The sequence below is a fragment of the Gymnogyps californianus genome, chromosome 5 (assembly GCF_018139145.2).
Source record: "Gymnogyps californianus isolate 813 chromosome 5, ASM1813914v2, whole genome shotgun sequence".
Taxonomy (NCBI): Eukaryota; Metazoa; Chordata; class Aves; order Accipitriformes; family Cathartidae; genus Gymnogyps; species Gymnogyps californianus.
In genome coordinates, this window is record NC_059475.1 from 2259403 (window position 1) to 2283188 (window position 23786).

Consider the following 23786-nt stretch of genomic DNA (forward strand, 5'->3'; position numbering starts at 1 on the left):
CCCCCAGTTTGATACAATCAGGAAATCTATAGAAAGGTGCATCTATTCCATTTCCCTCGTTGGAAGGGAAGGCATTTAAACAGCCCTGGCACCAGCATCGACACCTTTAGGAACGCATCGTGTAACCGGCTACTTCTTGAGCAAGCCAAGGTGATGAGGTCTGTAGGGTGCCCTCAAATATGTTCAAAATAATTTTATCCTGTGCCTACGGCTGCACCAACGGTATATTACAGCCCATAATTTATTACAGCCTGGACAGCCGAAGATGCCAGGCAGCTGCCTGCTGCGGGGGCCCGAAGTTTCCTCCTCTTCCGTGATTTCCACCACCAAACCCCACGCCTGCAGCCACGCTGCCTGCACCTCTGGGCCTTGCAGCCACGCTGCCTGCACCTCTGGGCCTTGCAGCCACGCTGCCTGCACCTCTGGGCCTTGCAGCCGCGCAGCACGGCTGGGCTGCCCGCCGCCCCGCTCGCAGCCCACAGCTCCCCGCCCGGGCAGCGCGCGTCTCGCCACGGGGCGGGCTCAAGGCGAGCGAGGCCCAATGGGCTTGGGGGACTCGAGGGAAGGCGTGGCCTGAGGGCGCGGGGAGCCAATGGGAGGAGGGCCAGCGGGCCGGTTTGCAAGAGGAGGTTGGGAAGGAGCGCGGAGGGGGGACTCGGGTGGCGCTGGCGGGGAGGATCCGGCCGGCGCGGTGCCGAGCCGAGCCGAGCCGAGCCGAGCCGAGCCGAGCCGAGCCCAACCATGGAGGACTCCGAGGCCGGCCCGGTGCTGCGGCGCTTCACCTGGGAGGAGATCGGGCAGCGCACCGGCCGGGGGCCGCCGCCGCAGGAACGCTGGCTGGTGATCGAGAGGAAGGTGTACGACATCAGTCACTTCTACCGGAGGCACCCGGGAGGCTCCCGGGTCATCAGCCACTACGCCGGGCAGGACGCCACGGTGAGCGCGGCGGCGGCGGGGTGTCCGTCCCCGATTCTTGCAGAGCATCGCGGGGAGGGATGGAAGAGGGATGGAAGAGGGATGCTCGGGGCAGGGGCAGAAGTGCCTCCCTCCCGTGCTGCAGGCAGCGCGAGGAGGGGTGGCGCGCGTGGAGGAGGGTCACTCGGGACAGAAACACGGCGGGGGGGGGGGGGGGGGGGGGGGGGGGGGCAGGGGCGAGCGGCCGCCGGAGACGCGCCAGGCGCAGTTCAATGAGGAGGCAGATACTCGGCTGGGTTGTACACACGGACGGTGTTAGCTCGTACGTGCACAGCTCGAGACTGGATTTTACCGATTTTGCAAGGTAGCGTTTCTGGAGGAATAACAAAAATGTGCGCAAATAGGGGGTCCGCAGCCGGGCAAAAATCTGGGGAAAAACCCCATAGTTTTTGCACACATGCAGTAAATAAGAATACTTATGTCTGGCCACAGGCCGGATCTGAACAGAAACACCCCAAGTATTCGTAGTGACGCTGGTGCGTGCACAGGTAGACTCGTTTTTTGCAACTATTACGAACGCATTCAGCCTCCTCTAACTTGAAGAACCCAGCACAATGTTTCCAAGAGATGGCACCAGTGCAAAATATTACTGAAAGTCGTATTTCAGTCTTTTTAAAAAAAAAAAAAAATCAGCTATGTCTGAATGCCAGTGACTATTGCAAAGCGGCGTAAATGTTGTTGGAATTGGCAGCAGGGTGTGCGGTAATTTTGTCAGCGTATTTCCTTCCTTTGTCTGGTTATGTCTTTCACGAAAGAAAATGCATTTCTCCAAATGTCAGTTTTTAGACCCAAGGGCAGATATGGGATGTTGAAGCTACCTCAAGAGTGTTTTTCATGGAGTATGTTTCAGTCCAGTTTTGTCCTGAGCAGAAAGGATGAAACTTGAGATCTAGTGCTTTCCTTCACTTCATCATATGCATATAATTTAAAGCCGAAGATAATAGGTGGATTTGCACATATTTCATGAGGGCAGGATGCGCAGATGCATTTTTGAAGCCCCGTTGCCGTTGTGTGATCAGAAATGGGTCGGTCACAGTGGCCAGCACACAGGGCTGCAGACAGTGAGATGGTCAGATTGCAGCCAACTGCATTCTTTAGGCGTTATCATCTGTGTCACTGCTGGGTGCAGCTGAACTGCTGACCGCTCAGGAACCCGAGCCAAGTAAATTCCAATTTTTCTAATAGTTTTTTCCTGGAAATGAAAAGAATCGGGCTCCTCCGAAACAGCGAAAAATGGAAAGTAAAGAAAGAACACTTTCAGTTTGCTGAATGCCATTAGAGTGTTCTGATTTCTAGAAGGTGCAATCAGCAGTCCCTTAACCTCCCGTTAGGATTGCACTGCCAGGTTTTACAGCCTCCGTGGAAAGGATTGGTCTAAACGTGTGGTACCATCCTCCTCTGATCTGCCCACATACTCCTCCCCATTTTTTTTTTTTTCCTCTTCCAACGAGAAAATGCAAATGTACGTTCTCCTCTTCTCTTTCCCTCCTTTAGTCACATAAGCCTGAGCAGAGAAGATGCTACATCTGAAGTGCAACAGGGCTGACCCAGAGCTGGCAACATCAGCTGCTTTTTTAACCCCTTTCTTGACTAGAGATCTTTTAAAAGGACAATTTATTTTGAAAGCATGCAATGATGACCTAGTAGTTATTGTGCTGAACAGTGCATGGTGCAGGAAGCTTACAAATTGATGCGCAGTGGGCAAATATTGTCTCAGAAAAGAAAAAGCATCCTTAGGCTGAGGGAGATTGTAAAATATATGCTCATGTGGACACTGGGAGAGAAATATGCAAAAGGAGGTAAATGGGAGATCTTCAGTAGAAAGTAGATGTCAAACTGCTGTGCTCAGGGGATTTGTAATCTAAATATAGTGATAGAATCTATAGAGATAACATTGCTAGTGATTTTTTCACCTGGCTGCCTGGTTGCCATGGAGATTGACATTACATTTAAATGATAAAGGTAACTGATTTCCCTAACAGGGACCTTTTGAATGGTAAGGATGAAAAAAGGCCTTTTCGTGGGGCTCTTCAGAAACATGGAGGGGAACCAGGTGGGGAACAGGAGGCAGGTAGCAAGAAAACAAAACCATTCTAGGAAGATGTGGCAGGGTGGGCATTGGGGATTGCCAAGGAAGCATGTTTGGAACAACGCGGGGCTTTTGAGAGATTGGTGTGGGTCACGAGAAGCTGCCGTCGCCTGTCTGTGTCCTGCTTGTGCCGTTATTTTTCCCAGTTCAGGTAGCTGATTCAGTTTTTGTGCTAACGTCTTGCCCTCCTCCCTAGTCAGACTTTCATTTCAGGATATGGGGCCTGAGGAAAAATAAGATGGAAGGTAAAGACAAAATAGAGACGGAGGAGTATGTGGTTGAGGTGATATATCTTGAGGTTCAACAGGATATGAAATTTTCAGATTCAGAAGTAGGAAGGGAGTGAGCCCATATTTCTTGGTGACCTGTACTTAACAGCATCCAGATAGAAAATGATACAGAAAGTTCAGCTTCAAATGATCATTTATGGTCTGAAGAAAGCAGTAAGATTTGTGGCAGTAAAATCTGGTCCAGCCAGCTCCATTAGTTGGGTTGCTTTCTGCTGAGTCAAGGATATCATGGAATATATTTCTTTTGCTGCCACCTGAATGATTGTTTTCCTTCATCCTGTTCCTATATCTGTGTTTCAGGATCCTTTCATAGCATTTCATCTTGACAAGACGCTAGTAAGAAAGTACATGAGCCCACTCTTGATTGGGGAACTGGCACCAGATCAACCCAGCTTTGAGCCCAGCAAGAATGTAAGTATCTTAAAAACTTGGGTATTTGGGTTGAAATTGTGGTATTTAACTTCTCTTACTGGCAGACAGAATTCCCTGTACGTAAAATGATGGTATCTCCTGGAGTCACTGTGTTGGTCTGAAGCTTCCCCTTCACTTCATGTCATTATTAGTAGTCTTTGTGAAGATTGGTCTCCAGGTCACCCTCAGCTTTTCCCCATTGCCACAATAGCTCCTTGAGAGGGGAAACCGAGCTCCTCTTTTTGTTCCTGAGGCATTTTCAGACCAGCAGATACTCTTGGGTCTCCCCGCAGAAAAAGCTGGTAGAAGATTTCCGTGAACTCCGTGCAACCGTCGAGAAGATGGGGCTTCTCAACCCCAACCGCACGTTTTTCATCCTGTATCTCTGTCACATCTTGGTGTTGGATGTTGCGGCTTGGCTCACCATCTGGTATTTTGGAGCATCCACGGTGCCTTTCCTCTTCTCTGCAGTGCTTCTAGGCACTGTCCAGGTAAGCAGCTAGGCAAAAAGAAGCCCCAGAAACACCAAAGGCAACCCTTTGAGACTTAAGTGCTCATTGCCATAAGCACAGGAGAAATCTTATCTTCGTGGACTTCCCAAAATCCTCCTTCTCCCTGGGTTCCACCGAAGGGGCAAAATTACAGTGCCACGACATGCTGCTTTGGTGGAGCCGGCTTTGCCCTGCTTTCTCCTTCCTGTAGTCCGTCAAAGCCCTCCTTATTCCCAGCCTTCTTCATACAATGAAAGCCATGCTACGCTTCTGAGGTCCCTTGTGCCAGAACTCCAAGGCACTGTGCAGGGGCCAAGCCACCGTGTTCCCATGGGAACTTGCAGCGAGTTAGAGGAGAGGGCAGAGCAGCTCTCAAAGCCCCAGCTATTTCTCCTGTGGCCAGCTGATCCCCTTGGAATTACAAGTACTCGGAGGAGGCAGCAGCAAGCTGCTCCTTAAAGGAGACTTTGTTGCCGATTTCAGTGCAGTTTTGTAAGAGAATAAATGCTGTTTCTGAGCTCCGTGACTTTTTTTTTTTCCCCCCACGATTTTTTCCTTCCTCATGAAAACAACTATCTGGGACTAAAAGTCATTAGGCAAAGTCTGGACTGCAGTGGTATATAGTAAAAGATAAGTGTTTGGACTGGGTCTTAGTAGTGGAAATGCTCTTGCTATCCAGGGCTGTGTTGCGAGGAGCGTGGGAGTGGGAGAAGAGAAAGCCCTTTTCTGATGCAGAGCCTCCTGACTCTTCTTTTTCCCCAGCAGCACTGTTTTGTTGTGTTTTTTTTTTTTAATTCCAGGCCCAGGCTGGCTGGCTCCAGCATGATTTTGGACACCTTTCAGTCTTTAGCAAGTCCAGATGGAACCACTGGGTGCACAAGTTCGTGATCGGCCATCTGAAGGTGGGCATTCAGTGCTGAGAGGGACTGCTAGAGCCTTGCCCGGGATGCTCTGCACTCAAAACCAATCTCAGTATAAGAAGAAAGCAAATGCAAGGAGCTACTGGGGAGGGAGGACTAAGGGCAGAAGATACAACTTCTTTACGGCACTCTCTTCTCATCCCTTCCTGCAGGGAGCACCAGCCAGCTGGTGGAATCACCTCCACTTCCAACACCACGCTAAACCCAACTGCTTCCGAAAGGACCCTGACGTTAACATGCACCCCTTATTTTTTGCTTTGGGAAAAACACTCTCTGTAGAGGTGAGACCTGGTGAAGGCTGGGAGGTTACAGCATGAGGATTCAGATTTGGAAGGCTTCAGAGGGCTTGGAGACCAGTGACCAGTTGGTTTGGTCAATGAGCTGGCTCAGTATTTCGGAAATTTGGAGAAGGTGCAGTTTGGCATTAATGGCCTTTGAAAAACAAGAAGAAAAAAGATCCTGACACATCACTAGCTTCCATATACTTAATGTTGCAACTGTTTTTTTAATGGTTTTTGCCTTAATACAATCTTGCTATGGGTTGGAATTTTCCAAATTTATTCTGAAGGTTTTAAAAAAGCCACCAAAACTGCTTCTGTAAAATGAGAAGTACATCCAGAAAATGATTTGAGTTGACCTGCTATTTTATATAGTCCTACATTGCCTTCCGCTAGTCCCTAATATTCCTTAGTAATACTTCACTACTTCTGAGATTTTTATATTCTTAAAATTTCAATAGAAGTTATTTTTGGTATATTTTAAAATAAGAATGAAATATTTGTCACAATTACAAGTTCATGTTTCTCTGCTGAGAGACTTGCAGTTGAATGAAGATTGGAAGTTGTTCTCTACAATTAGTCAAAGCTGATCTTGTTGAAGTGTTTTGGGAAATGAAGCAGCAGATGACAAGCAAGGGCTATCTGGAACTTTTACAATTACTGATCAAAGAAGCTGTTTCAGTGGTCTCAGTCTGACAGTGGGTGTCAGACCGGGTGCCATCTGGAGTCCAACTTTATTTCTGGTACAACTCTGAAATTAACTGAACAGCTTTAGTATTTGCCAATCCTTTTAAAAAATAGTTACATAAATTCATAGTGTCACCTGGCTTCGATGCTCTGATTTGCATTGAAATTAAGGGAGGGCTGCTATTTGGAATTGGTTTGGACGTGTTCAGGGATATAATGGAGTTCCTCAAGGAAGTCAGTGACATGATCTGTTACATTTATACAGTGAAGACTGAAAAATTAGCAGTCTCAGAGGGAGGATAATCTATTCACCCCTGTTCCTGTGGACACAGTTTAATGTCTGGATGCTCATTTCTCTGCTTGGAGTAGGTGGGAGTTCTACACGCTGTCATCTTTATTAATAGTGTGATAAGTTGTTCTTTTTTTCTGAAGCTCTATATTGGCAGCAAAGTGTTCTCAGTGCCTCATGTGGTTTTCGGTTTAGCTGTTGTTAGGCAACTGTGCCCTCTGTAGGGAAAGAGCTTCCAGAGCATGTTACCTGTGGTACAAGGGACTACCCAGCCTCTTGTGCGTCCAAGGCAGGGATGAAAACTGACCATAGCAGTCATAGACCGAAGTTCCAGGGGATGGTGAAGGCAATGGCATGGTGGAAGCTGGCACGGTTTGATAGGACATCTCTTTCAAAGGTTAGGAGGTATCTAAGTACACATTTCTTTGAAGCAAAGGTAGGAGTGTATGCACAGATGTCTTTAGCTGTCTTCATGGCCTGAGTAATTTGCTTATTTTAACAGCTTGGTGTACAAAAGAAGAAATTCATGCCTTATAACCACCAGCACAAGTACTTCTTCATCAGTGAGTAACCCTACCCTTTTGCAGTTCTATGGACGGCATTCACTCAGCCCCTTCCTTTTCCAGCCCATCTCACTGGGATAAGAGGGCACAGTTAATGTCTCTGCAATCTGTTTCTCCACTCTAGTCGGTCCCCCAGCTCTGGTGCCTCTTTACTTCCAGTGGTACATATTCTACTTCGTGGTACAGCGGAAACAGTGGGTGGTAAGTCAGCTCCACGTTGCCAGTGGTGACTTCTCCTTGTTTTACGGATACATTTTGGTGCAAGAAACTACTGGGAGGAACTCTGAGCTGTGTATCTCTGTGGCAAGGGGTGTGGGTATACGATCTGGGAAATAATGTTTGCTGGGGGAGAGAGGGTACCTTCCACACAGCCCTTCTCCTCTGTAAAAGATCCATTCACAGTTGGGTTACAAAAGATGTTCTCTGATGTTCTGGCTCGGTCCGGGGTGTGTGAGTGTCTGGAAGCATTCCTTCTTCTGCAGAGTTGGTGTTCATACAGAACTTGTCCTTCAGGTAGCATGAGAGTCTAGTTTAAGGTAGAAGTGGTCATTCTGGCCACTCTTTTTTGTTTTCTAAAACCAGTACAATAAAAACTTGTGGGCACAGAAAAAGGGGAACAGTAGCAGAAATCGGGGGGGTTGGAGGAGGATTCAGAGTGCCTCCATTTTGCAAAATGATAAATTAAAAATCAAGTAGCTTTCAGGTAGCCTAAAACTGAATCCTCACAGTTCAGTGTGCAGTGGAATAGGGGATGTGTAGTAGACTTTAGAGTTGTTAGGAAGGTAGTTCATTAGGGGAAAATCTAGGACCCTGAGAAATAACATGTTTTTTTAGAGACTTTAGAAAAAATGCAGAAAGAAGATGACTCTTCTCTGAGATGTAGGGGTTAGAGACAAGGCATCTTGGCTGTTTTATTTGTGCCTGGGACACGAATGGGACAGCCAGGAGAAAATGAACATGGGGGAAATAAGAGTTTGCGAGAAATGTGAAGAGGAGCAAAAAAAGGATGACATGGAGGTAAACCAGAGCTCTTTATTCTTCTAATTGGCTAGGTTTTTGGTTTTATCACTGCTTTCTTCCTCTTTAGATCCAGAGGAAAATGTGATGCTTTAGAGCATGTCCTCTCTAGTGTTTGCTCTGTGCTGGGCTCATAAGACCAGGATAATTCCCGAGCGCAGGAATGGCTGGGCAGTGACTATGTGTCAGATTGCTTTGTGATGGGGCTGGGGAGGAAAAATCTATCAGTAGAAGATATTATGGGAGGTTTTAAAGAGAGTGGATGGTAAATTCAGAAGCCAGTAATTCTTCCTCTTAATGAAGTTTTATCTGTTCCCTATACTACAGGACCTGGCCTGGATGCTGACCTTCTACATCCGATTCTTTCTCACCTACTTGCCCTTACTGGGAGTGAAGGGTATCCTGGGGCTTCATCTGTTAGTCAGGTATCATTCAACTTATAATTCCTCCATTTTCTTTACCCAGTTCCCATCGATCCTTCCTGTCAGCTTTTCTTCAGCCTCCTGGTTATCTTTCTCATCGGCTCCCTATTCTTCTGTCTCCTTATGCCTTTCAGCAAGACAGAGGTTGTTGTCTGTCAGGCATGTGTCTTTAGAAGATAGAAAGTGTCGGTGTAGAAGCTAGAAGGTGTGTGTAGGTCTGATCTGCTGACCAGATGTTTGGGGCTCCTGGTGTTCATTTTATCAAGCAACGACTAGCTTGTATGTGTACAAGCGTTTTGTACTGATTTGTTACGGCATAGGTGTGAGATCAGTGATGGTTTTGTGTGTGTTTGTATGTACAGGTTTATAGAGAGTAACTGGTTTGTCTGGATCACACAAATGAATCACATCCCGATGCACATCGATTACGATAAGAATGTGGACTGGTTCTCTACCCAGGTAAGACCTTCTTTCCAGAGACCTGTGACTTGGAAGGCGAGAAGTTATAGTTCTGGGTATGTAATGCTCAAGAGAGCTGATCGCAGAAGTGATGGGAATTGAGAGAGGAAAACATAAGCAGCTTGTCCTCACTGTGTGAAGTGAGTGATTAGTGCAAAGAAAGAAGTTGCAGAAGTGAGATGGAGGCTTCAAATGCTGAGCACAGATGCCTCAAGGAAAATAATTAGAGATGCTACAATGCTCTTCAGATAGAGAGCTTTCCATGCATGAAGGATGCAGATCTCTCTTGTGTGCTCTGTTTTATGTTAGTTCTGAAGCTATTACACAGGTTTTTTAAGTGAGAGAGGTAAAAGTCGTGGTTGTTATGGCTTATCACACTGGGGAAGTCAAGTCTGTTCTCCTAATTATGTCCCTAACAATTGTATATCACAGCATGGCCATCTCGTGTTGACTGGAGATAGCTGTATTCAGCCAGAAGGCATGTGATGATAAGGAACTTGTACCTGCTTGCTGTTGTGTTTGGCACATGTAAGAGAAGAGGCATTCCTAAAACAACACTTAAATGTTACTGTTTTTTCTCTCAGCTCCAGGCAACCTGTAATGTTCATCAGTCCTTATTCAATGACTGGTTTAGTGGACATCTGAACTTCCAAATCGAGCACCAGTGAGTTGAAGCATGGGTTGGGAATGTGAGGGAATTTCAAGGAGTGCTAGTTACACTAGGTCTGAAGAGCCTGCAAGGTCCCTGTCTCTCTATCAGCTAATACAAGAACAAAAGATAATGTGGGTAAATTTTGTGCTCTTTATACGGGGATGGAATGGGAACTCCAGGAAACTTTTTGGAGCACCGGTGAGCACCAACACCACTTCAGATATGAGTAGCATGGCACAGGAGTGAGAATTACCAGCCTCCTGGTTACTACAGCTACTGACTGAAGTGACATGAGAGGGACCGCTACAGAGCACTAATGGCTGTGGGCACAAGAGGAGGTTGAGGCACTCCCAGACTTAGGCACAGAAGAGGGGCAGGAATTCTGTGGGGTGATGACGGATGCCATTGAATCACCATATTCTTTTCCCACAGCCTTTTTCCTACAATGCCTCGACACAACTACTGGAAGGTGGCCCCTTTGGTGAAATCCCTGTGTGCCAAACATGGTATTGAGTACCAGTGCAAGCCATTGCTCACCGCCTTTGCGGACATAGTGCAGTACGTATCAACCCACTGCATTCCCTAAGTGAAAGATTTTCCAATATTACAGAGTGAACAAGCGAGGGATGTGGGGAGGGGAGGGGCAGCCCGCTTGGATCACAGAAATTATGTGATATAGCTGTAGATAGTATAAATGACTATGAAAGGAATTGGAAAACTTCAGCCATGGCGCTGGTTTCAGTAGCAGCAGACAGAAGGTGTCAGCAGGAACGACCTAATGGAGAGCTCCTTTTCTTCAGCTCTGCAGAGTCAGAGGTCAGTAGGATGCCAGGTCTGACATCTCTGTCTCTGAGTATGCTCCAGGGAAGGAGGTGTTTTCATAAAGATGAGTTTGAACTGTCATTCATTCTTTCATTTTTCTTCCTTTCTTCTCCTCCTTGCCCCCCAGATATTTCTTATTCCATTGAAAAGTCATGTGGCTCTCTTCTGCCATGCTTGCTCCTTTTGTTTTCATTCTAATTAAGTTGTTTGCTTTAGCCTTCCAGTCTTTGTCTGATGTAGCCCCAGTGGTTTGGTTCTTCTTCATCTTTCCAAGGAGCTGTAGTCTACATTGCCTTGCCTCTGAAGATCTCTGAGCAACCTGATCTAGTTGAAGATGTCCCTCCTCATTGCAGGAGGGTTGGACTAGATGACCTTTAAAGGTCCCGTCCAACCCAAACCATTCTATGATTCTATGATCTCCTTTGCTTAACCTATAGATGGGAATTCTTCCCACAAGGCTCTGTTCCCTGGACGCTGTATTTCATTACCTTGTTTCTAAGGAAATGTGGTTCTCTCTTGGCAGCTCTTTGAAAGATTCAGGAGAGCTCTGGCTTGATGCCTATCTACATAAATAAGCAGCAGTGGATCCTTACCGAGGAATTCCCCACCCTTGTTGCCTCCTGTGGTGGTCACCATGAAGATACTACACAGAGGAGAGAGAGCTGGCTAAGCCAGAGGTGGGGAGGTGGCGCAGCGTAATTGCATTGATGAATGTGATTAATATGATTTTTTTAAAAAGATGTGTTCTTAATTCTTCTTGTGCTTCTTTCATTCTCTTCTCTGGTGCTGAGTTACGGGGAAAAGCTGAACGGAGGAGGTTTTGTTCCACCAAGCTGGAGGCAGTGTTGGGCCTGGGAACAGATTCCTTTCTGTCTGCTGATACTTCATTTGCTGAGTCTATAGGAGGGAAGTCTCTTGTCTAACATCGGCTTTTGTGAGGTGGCTCTCATTGTGAATGTAGCGAGAGAGTTGAGACAGTATGAACTCAAAGAACACGGGAGTTATTGTAATGTGGAAGCAATAAGGAATTGTGTAGGTACAGTATTTTCAAATACCTATATGTAATTAACAGTGGCAATAGAAGTGCCCAAACCAAGGGGCAGTGGGGAGCACATGAGAGCCCAAACCAGTTTGTATGTATGTGGGTGAGGCAGAGAAGGTGCAGGCAGCAGTTCTGTAGGAATAAGCATGAGGAAAAAGACCTAATTAGAGCCCTAATTGAGGTAGAGAAACAGGAAAGTGGAGGTTATTCCGCAGGCATGTAGATATGGGAGCTCAACATGCCATGCTCTGTGGGAATGCTGCCCTCCACATCTCTTCTGTGGTGAAAGCCTCTGGGTTATTTGCCCATTGGTAACCTCCCATGGAGTCTCTGCAAGTGGTTTCCACAGTGTCATACTTCTGAGTGTTATTGAACCCGTTACTGAAAGTCAGAAGGGACAGAAATATGGCACGTCCATACTCGGGATCCCTACAAGGGTGACTAAGGAAGCAAAAGGGTAATCGGTCTGTGGTCACCTGAAGCTTCACTCTTTTTTGAGTGATTTGTTGAGCAGAGAGAACTCATGACTTCTGGCCCATGGAGCAGGAGGTGCTCCTGTCTGAGCTGCAGACAAATTTAATGAAGGTGTAAAAGTATTAGGGGTTGGGGTACTGTTTAAATGCATTTAACTTTTCAGTCGGCAGAAGTCAGCGGGCTGCCTACCCGTAGGCACACAGCAGCCAATACGTTGCTGGTCTTTCTCTGTTGGATGATGTGCCTTCAAAACACACCCCAAGAGAGCATGTACTGTATGATTTATTGGAATGTGAATTAGCCTTACTGCATTTCCCGGTGTCTTTTCATTTACTACACCAACGTTACAGATGCCAAACTAGGATATAGCCCCTGGCGTAGCGCTAATGCAGATGGCTCCATCACCCTGTTACCTCAGTGACAGGTGGCTTTGTCTCCAGAGGGATGGGTTGATTTTGAGGAAGATATGGTGCTTTTTCTGATTAACATCCGAAAGGAGGATGGCTTGTGAGGGAATGGAAGAAATGCATCTTCTCAGGCCAAGAGTGTCATTAAGCACACAATGAAATTGTAATGGAAATAATAAAGTAATCATTAAATCATTGATACTTGTTGATCAAGTTTCCACTTGGAAATGGGCCTTAGTTACTCTTTTACCTTGTTTTTTCCTGCTCTGTTTCTTTCCCTCTTATTATTAGAACTGTTGATGGAGGAAAGTCTAATAATAAAATTCCTTATCTTACCAATTATTGCTGTCATCAGAGTAAAATATGTCTGCACAAGAGTCTGCACTCTCTGAAATGTGAACAAATGCCTGTCCACAGCTGCAGAGAGAGAACTGTCATAAACCTCAGCATTTGTATTTTGGAGGAAGGGAATCAGCTCTGTCCTTTTTCACTTGTGTGAAGTATGCAGTATAAACAATTAAACCAAAATGAATCCTACCAAACAAAACATACACCAAAATGAATCCTACCAAAAGAAAACTGTACACCAGTTCTTCCTCCAGAATGAGGAGGAAAGGAAAAAATGAACTACCCCTGACTTCTGGAAGTTGCATTACTTTATACGTAGCAAGGTACGCATGTTTTATGAAATCAAGAGCTGCTCTGTAAGGACTTATATTCAACAGGCTATCAGCTCTCAGATGAAAGTTCAGTGGCACTGCCAAAGTTCCCTCTGACCTTGGAGGGTTGACCCTCAGCCACAAAGGGACAAAAGTCTTGTTATGCTGGTCAGGAGAGCTATTCAGCATCTCAGCTCTGTAATGGCATCCCCCAGGCTAGGCTCTTCATACGTACGGAGAAAGCTGGACAAGTGGGGAGCTGCTTAAGCCAGACAAGATAAAACACTGAAGACAAGGAAGTCTTCAAAAATGCTCTAGAGGCATTCTGTCTCCCTAACTCAAGCTTCACAACTCTGAATTTTGTCCGTCAGATAAAACCATGCAGACTGTCCTGGTAGCAGGAATGCTTCCATCTCATGTTTTGGCCATAATTGCCAGGTTTGAGAAAAAAGTTCGCTCCTGCTCTCTTTCTGTGGCCCAGTGAACCTTTAATTTGGACATGCAAGTAGAATGGTTTCAACAGGCAAGGAAGGTACTCTTCCTCTTTTGTCAGGACAAGTTCTCAATCATCTCTGACAAAAGAGGGAACTGAGCCTAAGCTGCTGTGGTTGCTGGACGCTAGTGCTCTAGCCACGGAGATACTTTATGAAAGTGCAAGTACTTCCAACATGTTTTGAAGGAAGACAGCTAGACTTCAGCTCGGTTCATGAAGCTTTGAAAGTACTTGCCAGACGGATTGTGACGAGTGAGGTAAGTAGAAGAAACACTGCTTGTAGGTCAAGTGGGCCATAAGTGTTCAGCAACGTTGAAGCGCTTGGTGTTTCCCAGCACGTGTCTTTTTTTGAATGCCCAGAGTCAGAACATTAATTATCTGGATGTTTAATTTTGAAAATTCAAATACATTTAAGCTACCCCCAGGGCTAGGATGATCTAGGAGTTAACAGTTTTGAAGAGAATAATGTGTCTAAGTTCCACCTTAGTGCCTAAGACTTTGGAGACTCTTCTTGTGTTTTCTCTGCCACAGTAAAGAGGAAACATCCACAATACAATAAACCAATTGCCTGACTAACCAGGAAAAATAACGTGATGAACTGATTCACAGTCCTAAAGGGTAAGACCGAAAAGGGCACCTGAAACAGCATAAGCAAATCTGAGTATTTTGAGATTGCTAGAAGTTCTCCAGGTGTATGACAGCTCAGGAGGAGAAATAAGCTGTATGAAAACTTCAGTTTCTGTGATTACTCTGGGCTGTTTAGAGTCCGCAGTGGCAGATTACTCTGAGACTTCTAATATTGGAATTTTACAATATTCAAATGCAAGTCCAAAACCCCTTTGAGGTTCTCTGAACATGCATTGGGATACACCTTTTTGGAACAACACCACCAGTCCCAAATTTGCCATTTAGTGAAAGTCCTTTGGCTTCACAGTTCAGCCTTAAAACATGGAACTTGAACATTGTGGAATAGCCACAGGATGGCAGTCAGGCATCGGAAGGGAAGGAGGACATCCAGCCTCACTGGGAACTGAAGCATGAGTGTTTAAAGGCTCTCGATCTTGCTATTATCGTACTTTTCTGTTCACTTAAAGGAGGTAAATATGAAATTAATGTGCAGCTCAAAGCAACTTTCGGCTGATGTGAGAATGGAACTCCTAAAACTCACTAACCAAAGCATTATATCCCCATCTAACCCTCTGTAATAGGTAAGACTATGTTAAAATAACCTTTGCCTGTGAGGAGGAGTAGCTTGTGGGGCCTTTTGCTTTTGGGTCTTTATTTTAGTTCAGCCTAAACACTAGGAAACGAAAGGTATGCTAAATATCTAGTACAGATTTAATAAACATAAAAATTCATTCTCTCTGAAGATCTCTCCAGTGGATCTGATCATGAGGGAGGGGAGAGTAATTAATCTTCTGCTGTTGGTAATTGTTCAAAGCCAAGTGACCATTAAGATGGTAGTTCTGAAGTTCTGTGTGTGCCATTCACATATCCTGTACTTACGTGCTCTTTTTCTGCTACAGTTGTGGCAGGTTAGGCAATGAAGTATTTGAATTGCATGGTGTGAGGAGAGATTTAATGAATAGGATAATTGTTAGAAAAAACCTGGCACTGTAGCAAAGCTTATGTACGGGTGAAGACAGAGTATTTACACCCAAGGTGAAGCCTGTTAGTCTTCAGTCGCTCCATGGGATTTGGATGTTGGGGAGGATATAGTCCCCAAAGACGTTCAAAGGAGAACAAATTCATCAGGCATTTGCATGGGGTCTTAAAAACTGCAGTCTGAGGTTCATAAGGCTTTGAAGATTATCCAGTTAAGTGGAGTATCATTGGACAAAGAGGTGGCTCCAGCCCAGAATAAATTACTTTTTTCAAATCAGGGAGGAAGATTTTCAGCATGGAGCAGCTGGAATTATAAAAACATTAGGGTGATGTTAAAACAGTTAAGGGTGATGGGGCAACTGGAAGAGGAAAATGCTGTATTTTCCCTTTCCCAACACCCACTCATTTTGACTTGTTAATATAATGCATGATCTGGATTTGCAATCCTTGCCTAAACCATGCATGCGTTTGCTTCCATTATCCTGAATTCCTGAAGAGGTGAACTGTGTTGTTTATAGAAATTTCTCCATCTTTAGAAAAGAAGGAGAAATGAAGATGATTGTAGGTCCATGCAGGATAGGTAATGGATGCAGCTGAGCCACTCGGCAACAGGATGATTTGTTGCTTCCCAAGATAGGTTCTTTTATAAGGAATATAAAAAGGTATCTTAACAGGTCAGGTGTAGAAGACTAATGTATTAATGCAACACTACTCATGGATGGGGAAAGAAAGAGGATTACGTTACACTGGAAGAGAGTTCATTGACATGAATGTGGTTTCTGTGGGATTTACATCTGCTACAGAGACTAATATTAAGTGTTCAGAAAATGGTGAGGAATTTCTACAAAGAAAGTTTCGAAACAGCAATAAAAACTAATGCACCAAGGAGTGCTTATATGAAAGGCTGATTATGATGGTGTCCTTTAGGCAAAATAGTTTGCTTCTGTGAGAAGCAGTAGTTTTGTAGAGTTGGAGGATCAAGTGACACAATGCTTTTTTTCAGGAAAATTAGCTTAAAATGTACCTCAGTAAATAAAATGTCATCTAACAGTGCAATTCTAATCACTGGAATGCTTGTCTAAGGACAAAAGAGTCATTAGAACATCAAATTTACATGTGTCTGACACCTCCACTAGATGTTCTAGGAATACTATGGGGACATAGTCAGTCATCGTGAAAATTGCCCTTCCGTTTTGGTTGCTGGAAGCTTTGTTTCACAGGTTCTGCAATACAATGGTAGCAAATGTGTGATGCTTGCCAGTCAATGACAAAGTCTCTCAGGTCTTGTTGAGATGGGAAAACTGGAAAATGTCTCTCATGTTGAACGCAAAACAACATTTGATCCCCAGAGGCAAAGAAAGGTGAAGTGGAATCACTAATATAGAGGAAGCTGTTAGGCCATTTCCAAAGGTCTGACTGATCCATAGTAGTCTGTCATGTCTTTGGTCACAAGAACTAGCTTGGCTTTTTGATTTTTGCAGCTAATCATTTGGGCTCTTGCCAGTTTGGTGATTTTAGATATATGTGTATATATAGATTTGTTATTTATTTTTTTGGAGGGGCAGTCCTGCATGCTTACAAAGAGTGCAGGGGCAATTCAGTTTTCTACAAGCAATTAGTTTTCTTGCTTGTTTGCAAGTAGATTTCTTCGCTGAGTCATCCACCCCAAGAAACAAAGTCTCTCTGCATCCTCTGAACCATGGTCACCATGTCTTGAATGATAGCTTATTGCTGTTAATGCATAGAAAGGAGGTCGAATGTTTGTGCCATTAAAAATAGAAAGAAAAGTGCGTCACACAGCTCTAGTTGGTTTTAAGTAGGTTTGTCTGGTGCTCAAAAACCTACTTGATAGCTGAGCATGTGAGCAGAAGCACATAGCCTGATGTAAAAACAGGAGGCTCTTAGCAGAATATTTTTTGTGATGCTCCTTCCATTTTGGAACTCCTTTCTGGGTCTGCTAGAGGCCGAGTTTCTTACTGTTTCGCCTCTACTGCCAAGCCTGTCCTTTTTTCCATCTCCTTCTTCCCCCTTCTACTAAGGCTTTGGAGAGTGGAAGTGGAATCACGTAGGGCTATTCTAGCAGCTTCGTGGGAATGTTGTAAAAGTTGTTCTAGCTTAGGTTAGGATTAAACTCTTCAAGGTTATAACTATCTAAAAATTAAGCATTTTGGCTCCCTCTACAGCCATTGGAGGTAAAGGGGGCCGTTCCAGATGCTCTTTTAATTAAAAATCTAAGATAAATACAGTGAATTGCCTCTGGAGATGCTTGCTGCTCTTCAGGCTCTATAGGAAGAACATACACAACTAGTTCAGTCTAGATGCCTCACTTTGTATTAAACTGCTAAGGTTGAATGACCATTACTGTCAAAACTCAGTTCTATGGGAAGGAGATGTTTTCACTAATATATGTTTCTTGGTGTATAAGAGGTGTTGCTAACTCCTACAGCTACTGAAGGTGATCTCTGGACAGCCCAAATATGTCCTGTATGGATGCTAAAGGCAGTGTCTTTCTGGGCAGACAACAGGGCCTCAGGACCTCTGAATCATAGCATCATTCAGGTTAAAAAGGACATCATATATTTACGTATCATATATCATATCAGGGTCGTAAAGTCTGACCTCATGCTCAAAACAGTGTAAATACTGAATTCAGGCAAGGTTGCTTAGGGCTTTGTTCAGTTGGGTCCTTAAAACCTTCAGGGGCAGAGATCCTATAGGCTTTCTGGGCAATGTCTTCCAAAGCTTCATTATCTTTGTAGAGAAAACTTTTGTCAGGACCTCCCTTGTTTCATTTTGTTACCTGCTGCTTTCCTCGCGCTGGCTTAAGCCGCAGAAAAGGGAGCAAGATTTTGCCCTCAGTGATAGACACAGGCTCTGGTAAAAAGCACAGGAGGTAAATGAAGCAACCCTCCCTACTTGGAGTGTCCCCATGCAGAATCTTGTCTGCATGGCTCATTATTGAAACACAAAATTCTATTTCTCCTGAAAGATAGAATAATAAGAACAAGCCCATTCCACTGGGTATCTTAAACTCAATTCAAGGAGAACCAGCAGAAATTTAATCCATTTTGCTTTTCTGGCCGTTCCTAATTATCTCTGAGATAATTAGGAGAACAGAACAGAAAAAGGCATGGAAGTCATTGCATGTTGTCTGTTGCATCTGAGCTCCCAGCTCAATAACGCTTTCTGAAATGCCAAAAAAAGATCTGTAGGCACAAAGGCTAAAAAGGGAAAGGAATAGAGAAGAGTTCCTACCTTCTACATGGGTATGTCTGCTATGAGGATACTTTATTCAGGTGTGGTGTCTACAATACAAAAATATTGTTGAAGAGCTAGAGAGGATATAGGGCAGAGCTGCAGGAAAAACTAAAGCCTTAGGAAAGTTCCTTATAGTAGAAAAATAAATTTGTCAGAGCTCCCTGAGCCCAGTAAAAGAAGAGGCAGTGACTTGATCATAAAATGAGAAATTTTATGGCAGAGAGTACTTCAATCTGTCAGTGATAAAGAAATGCTCAGTAGCTGAAATGTGAATCAATACCAGTTCAAGCTATACAGAAGATGCAAATTGTTAGTACCAAGGTTAATTAGCCAAATGTTCGATATAGCAGGAGCAGTGGCAGATTGTCCACTAAGGGAAATATCAAAATTCAAGAATAACTTAATTTTCTAGAAGATGATTCCTTGTAAACTGTAAACTTTGCTTTGACTCAGAAGGAGATCAGGGCAGTCCTGTGGGCAGTATTATCATAATTAGCTCACCTCCTGCATAATAGACCTTTTGGGATGAACATGAGTGCTTCTAAAACAATCATTTAGATACATAGCCAGACAGAATGATAACTTCTTCTGGCAAGCAAAGATGCAAATGTCCTAACAAGTGAGTCTGAATTCCTTTCCAGGATCATCTCGCAATCAATTACGAAAAAGGAACAAGATGAAGTAATAAATGCTGGATGTTGCCCAAGTAAAAGAAAAGGCGAATGAGGATGCTGCCAATGAGCTCAGGTTATGTCTTGGTCATTTTGAGGTTCTCTTTATTTTATTCCCTCTTCTCCCCTCATCCAAGAGGAAGATCAGAAATACGTGACTTCATTTGAAACTAGAAAGCTACAAATATTTCTGTCTTGAGCAAATATTCCAAAGTTACCGAAATAGAGGAATAAATAAGGGGAAAAGGCCTGCTGGAGTCTAATTCAGATCCCGGAACAGACATTCAGAGTAGCTGGTTCATGTTATGGTCTATGTCTTATAGACAACTTCTAATTCTTGAAGAAAACTTTTCTTCTGAGAGAACAACAACATCACTTTAACAAAGACAGTCACCACCCATAACTGCTGTGAGGCAGAACATGTCAAGGCAGGAATAGACTAGGATAGATTCCTAAACTTTGTGTCATCAGATGCGAGACTAGAGGCAGAACATGTGGAATTTTTTTTCTGAAAATAAAAAAGAGAGAACTTGCAAAATTGCGGAAGTCATATCAGAGCAATAGGACTCATCGGGATTCTCTTCTGTCTTAGTTTGTTCAAGATTTTTGTACTGGAGGAACTGAAGCCATGGTGTCCTCCAGCCTGTTGTACCTGTCAATGAAGAACTTGTCAGAGAGAACCAGGATGATGTCTGGCCCAGGAGTAGAAGGAGTTGGGACTTCCTGTAATATGGGTGGAAAGCAGGATTGCCTTGGCAATGTCTTAGTCCTCAAAGGCTCTCTTAGGGGGGTAAAATTCTTACTCATGCTTTTGAAGCATGAATAAGACTGATGCTGGCTCAGACCATTTGCTGTAGAATTAACCGTACTTGGGAAGCTGACTACCTGACAGATGGATGTTCTAGTCTCAGAGTTAAAATGGGATCTAGCATGATGCCTTCTTGATTAAAATGGACAGCGGCTGAACTTTTTGTCATAAGACAGGCCTGCATGTCCCATATATGAATCTAAAAAGCCATACACCTGCTCCATGCTGCCTCAAATGTTAGGGTAGCGATGAAGTCTTAGTTTCTCCAGGGATGGAGAGGTCTGCGCAGTTATGTTTACTGAATGTGGCATGCTACCCCGGGAGACTACATACTTTATGGGAAACCTGGATGGAGAAAGTGGAAATAGATTGACATTGGACAGACCCTGCTCCTGCAAAAGGGAGCACCTGATGGTCTGAAGCATGGTGACTAGATTGCCTAGACAATGCCTGCCCAATAACACATTTGATTGCCCAGATATGAAAGCTCCTGATACTCATTCTAGGAGGAAGTGTCACACAGAGGTAGGATGCCATATGGTTTTCAAAATTCAAAGAGAATTTCACCATAGTTGTTGGAGACATGTCCAGAGCTATAATCAATTTGACACTGCCTAAAAACTGTCTCAACAGAGAACAGCTATAGTCAACAAGAACTCAGGAACAAACACAAAGAACTCTAGAAATAGGAGAGGAACGGGGTGTAACTTCCATGTATTAACTCCAAACTGGAGAGTTACAAGGTTGCTTACAAGGATTGTAGGTATTTGCCTGATGCTTGAACACTTTTCTGCTGCTTGACCATTTTACTTCACCAACCAGACATTCATGTACAGATCTGGAGTATCCTTTGTCCCTTGAAATGAGCCACTATCAAGACTAGCTTGATGCTGAAGACCTGTGAGGCCATGCAGGGATCAAATGAAAGCAATTCCTTCCCTTAAATATTCTTGTACTTTTAACAAAGAAGGGCATATGTTCTTGTTCTTGGAACCAAACTCCAGCTGGAGTCTTCTTGCAGGCAACTCTTGACCTGTGCTGAGCTATATATCAGCGCTCTTAGGTGTATAAACACACTGCTCACCTGCATCTGAGAGCACTTCTGCATGCTTCCCTTGTTTTCAGAGAGGTGCAGCCGATTTCCCTCATTAGACAATGATAGTTCTTACCAAAAAAATGAAAAGCAAAACAAATGCAACAGAAAAATACCAAGCAGTTTGTATTGCTGCAGTCTAGGGTCCCTGGGTCCTGAACATGCTAGACCTCTGCCCTAGCACATTTGCCATGTACCATGGAATATCTAGAAATGGGTCCAGAACTCATTCCATTTTTGTCTGAAGTGGTAGCGTAGTTTGCAGCTAAAAGTTATGATCTGCCACCAGAGATAAAAGAACTGGCAGTTAGGAGTATATGTGCGCCCACATCAGAGCTACGTGGCCCAGCTTAGCTACACTGGACTTGAGCCTTTCCTGCTTTTATTTAAGAGCAAAGTTTGAAAAATGAGAGAAACTGATCATTACAGTCAGCTAGAGTAAGGAGCTCTGACATGAGTATGGAGGACTCTTAGAGTATAAAAACTTTATGGGACTTATGTCCCGAGCAAGGAGGGGAGAAACAAATTCAGGAGAGCATTTTGAATTGATAAGGAGCTATCTCTGAGGCATAATGGGAATGCAAAGAATAGGGAAAAGGTCATGGAAGTGCAAGTAGGAATTGCTAAAGTGTCAAAGAAAATTAAACTTTGCAAAAGAAATTAAAGCAAGTAGTAAAAGCTTCAGCCATATAAATGAAAAATATGACTGATCTCCTTGTGGAGAGGGTAGGATGTCAAAGTTTAAGGTTGATGCACATCTCTGTGTCGAAATGCATGTGTTGCCTTGCTAAGAATATACACTGCAATATGTGTCTGAGGAAGGACAGTGTAGGAGGCAGATGGTGAAGGCCAAAGAACTGAATTAAGGTTGAATAGTGCAGGAGGCAAGTTGTTGCAGGATCCTTGCCTCATATGTTGCAGAAGTTGGAAGGTGGCCCAAGACCCACAGGAAGGACAGAAGGGAGAAGGTGCTCTGGGTGTAGACTGTGGAACCACCATGGGTGTGTCAATCCTTGCTTATGCCATGTTGTTCCTAACTGGTGTTGCACAAGCCATGTATTAAAAAAAAACTGTCAAGCATGGTCACCTTTTGTAGAGCTTTTCTTTTGTGGATGCACAATTTCGGATAGCCAGAGCATTCAGAAGTGTGTCTGCAATCAGTGGGTGCTCTGCACCGAACACAGAAAGTGCTATAAAAATGCTGACTAGTCTGAAAAAACCAACCCCAAATCTAAGACAGTGGGAAAACAAAATGGGTTTGTTACAGACATTTAACAATTTTAGCTTGAATCATTCTGTGTCTTATTTCCTCTTTGTAACAATATATAATGCTACCTGTGTGCTTGAGAGAGGGGCTTTTTAACAGCTGTTAAATTTAGAATTTATAACTTTAGATCAGCTGAATTTAGATCGTAAAGCCACAGAAGAGTCCCTGGGGTTCTGACTTCTGTGAAATTGGAGGATGCGAAGGGTATGTTTCATAGGAATTGCAAGTTAAATGAGATGCACGAAATGGAAATATTAAGTACGTGGTGATTGGTGAAGAGATTAATATCAACTCTCTTTAAAAAGAATTTGGGTGTGTATGTGCAGATGATGTGTGTATGAGGAGGCCACATCAGAATTACAATAGCAAATCATGTCAAGTTTTACAGCTTCATTGTGCAGCATTGCAGCATCTTCTGTGTAGGGGTTTTAGTAACTTCCACAGAAGCACAAAAAATGTATATAATAGAGTTCAGTGTCTCAATGCAACTTACTGTTCCGTGGGGAGTTTTAGATGAGAAGGTTCACAGTGCTTATTACAGAACCTAATTTTATACCTCATTATAATTATCATGGCATCCATCTTGGTTTTTTATTGTTTACCCATAAAACGCAACCCAAAGCTAGGAGTGAAAGCAAAGTTTGCCACCACCCAAATGGTAGTATTTCACAGGTGTTTTTTTTATCTTTTGCAAAAGATATGAAGATTTCTTTCACAGAGGAAAAAAACCCATGTGTTAACTTACTACTGATATCTGGATTAAGGAATGAAACAAAGTTAATCAAGACTTTGAATATCTGAGCAAACTAAACCCCTGAAGGCAGTGAAGAGAAGAGGGCCTCCATTGCAAACTTGACTCTGTGCCCTACAAAAAAAAGCTTGGTTTTGCTTTTGGATTCTCTTGCCATTTCTGAAAGTACATGATGTTCTGTTCCTAAAAAGTAGCCCCACCTGAGATACAGGGTGGTGTCTCATTAATTCAGAATATACTAAAAAAAGGAAAACCTGGTCCTTTTCTCCTCCTGACTGACGTGGCGTCTTTTAATGTTCTTGTCAAGCAACTAATTACTGGTTTTTTTTATTTCTCCAAAACATTTCTTCAAAACAAAATTTTGCAGTCCGCAAAAGTTATTGTCTCTTGAAAAGACTGAGGAGATGTTTCAGAATGTGGCCTTGTCCTGACTTACGGATTCCCAAATAAGTTTTGTGCCGGAGAGAAAATAATTTTAACGATTTCAGTTTCCTTGCTATATATTCTCACAGCATGTGTGACAGGCTTCATGCTTTCGTAGAAAAGGTGGTCAAAAGAACCATAGGTGGCATCCTCTATGACAAAATTACTTAGAGGACTTCTCTGGAACAAGAGATTTTCTTAGAAACAAGATGCTTCAGTGTATCTTAGTACTAGATTCTTTTTCTGGACCACTCTGTGCCAGTTTCTCTCCAGTGGATTAAGTGTAAATGGCAAACATTTACGTGATATTGGATAAAAATGTTGATGCAATAACTGCCAGTTCAGCAGTCAGGTACTGGCTTTCTGGAAATCTGGAAAACTATGTCAAGTGCCTGTGCAAGGAGACTCATAGTCACTGTCCTGGTTTCAGCTGGGATAGAGTTAATTTTCTTCCTAGTAGCTGGTATAGT

General features: G+C 43.7%; 1 protein-coding gene across 1 annotated transcript; it reads left to right on the forward strand.

Moving 5' to 3' along the window:
• Nucleotides 1-723: 723 nt before the first annotated feature.
• LOC127016609 (acyl-CoA (8-3)-desaturase-like) lies at nt 724-12622 on the forward strand. Its single transcript, XM_050897220.1, has 12 exons — nt 724-936; nt 3655-3765; nt 4059-4256; nt 5057-5158; nt 5329-5457; nt 6933-6993; nt 7118-7194; nt 8338-8435; nt 8795-8891; nt 9476-9555; nt 9976-10101; nt 10889-12622. Exons 1-12 carry the CDS (start codon nt 742-744, stop codon nt 10938-10940), a joined length of 1326 nt encoding a protein of 441 aa, XP_050753177.1. The 5' UTR covers nt 724-741; the 3' UTR covers nt 10941-12622.
• The last annotated feature ends 11164 nt before the right edge of the window (nt 12623-23786 follow it).

What these genes read in the sequence shown, in the direction of transcription:
- LOC127016609 (XM_050897220.1), top strand. Translation starts at nt 742, where the DNA reads ATGGAGGACTCCGAGGCCGGCCCGGTGCTGCGGCGCTTCACCTGGGAG. An exon ending in GCTTTGAGCCCAGCAAGAAT is followed by an intron (nt 3,766 to 4,058) that starts GTAAGTATCTTA and finishes GTCTCCCCGCAG; the next exon opens with AAAAAGCTGGTAGAAGATTT. An exon ending in GCCTTTGCGGACATAGTGCA is followed by an intron (nt 10,102 to 10,888) that starts GTACGTATCAAC and finishes CTCTCTTGGCAG; the next exon opens with CTCTTTGAAAGATTCAGGAG.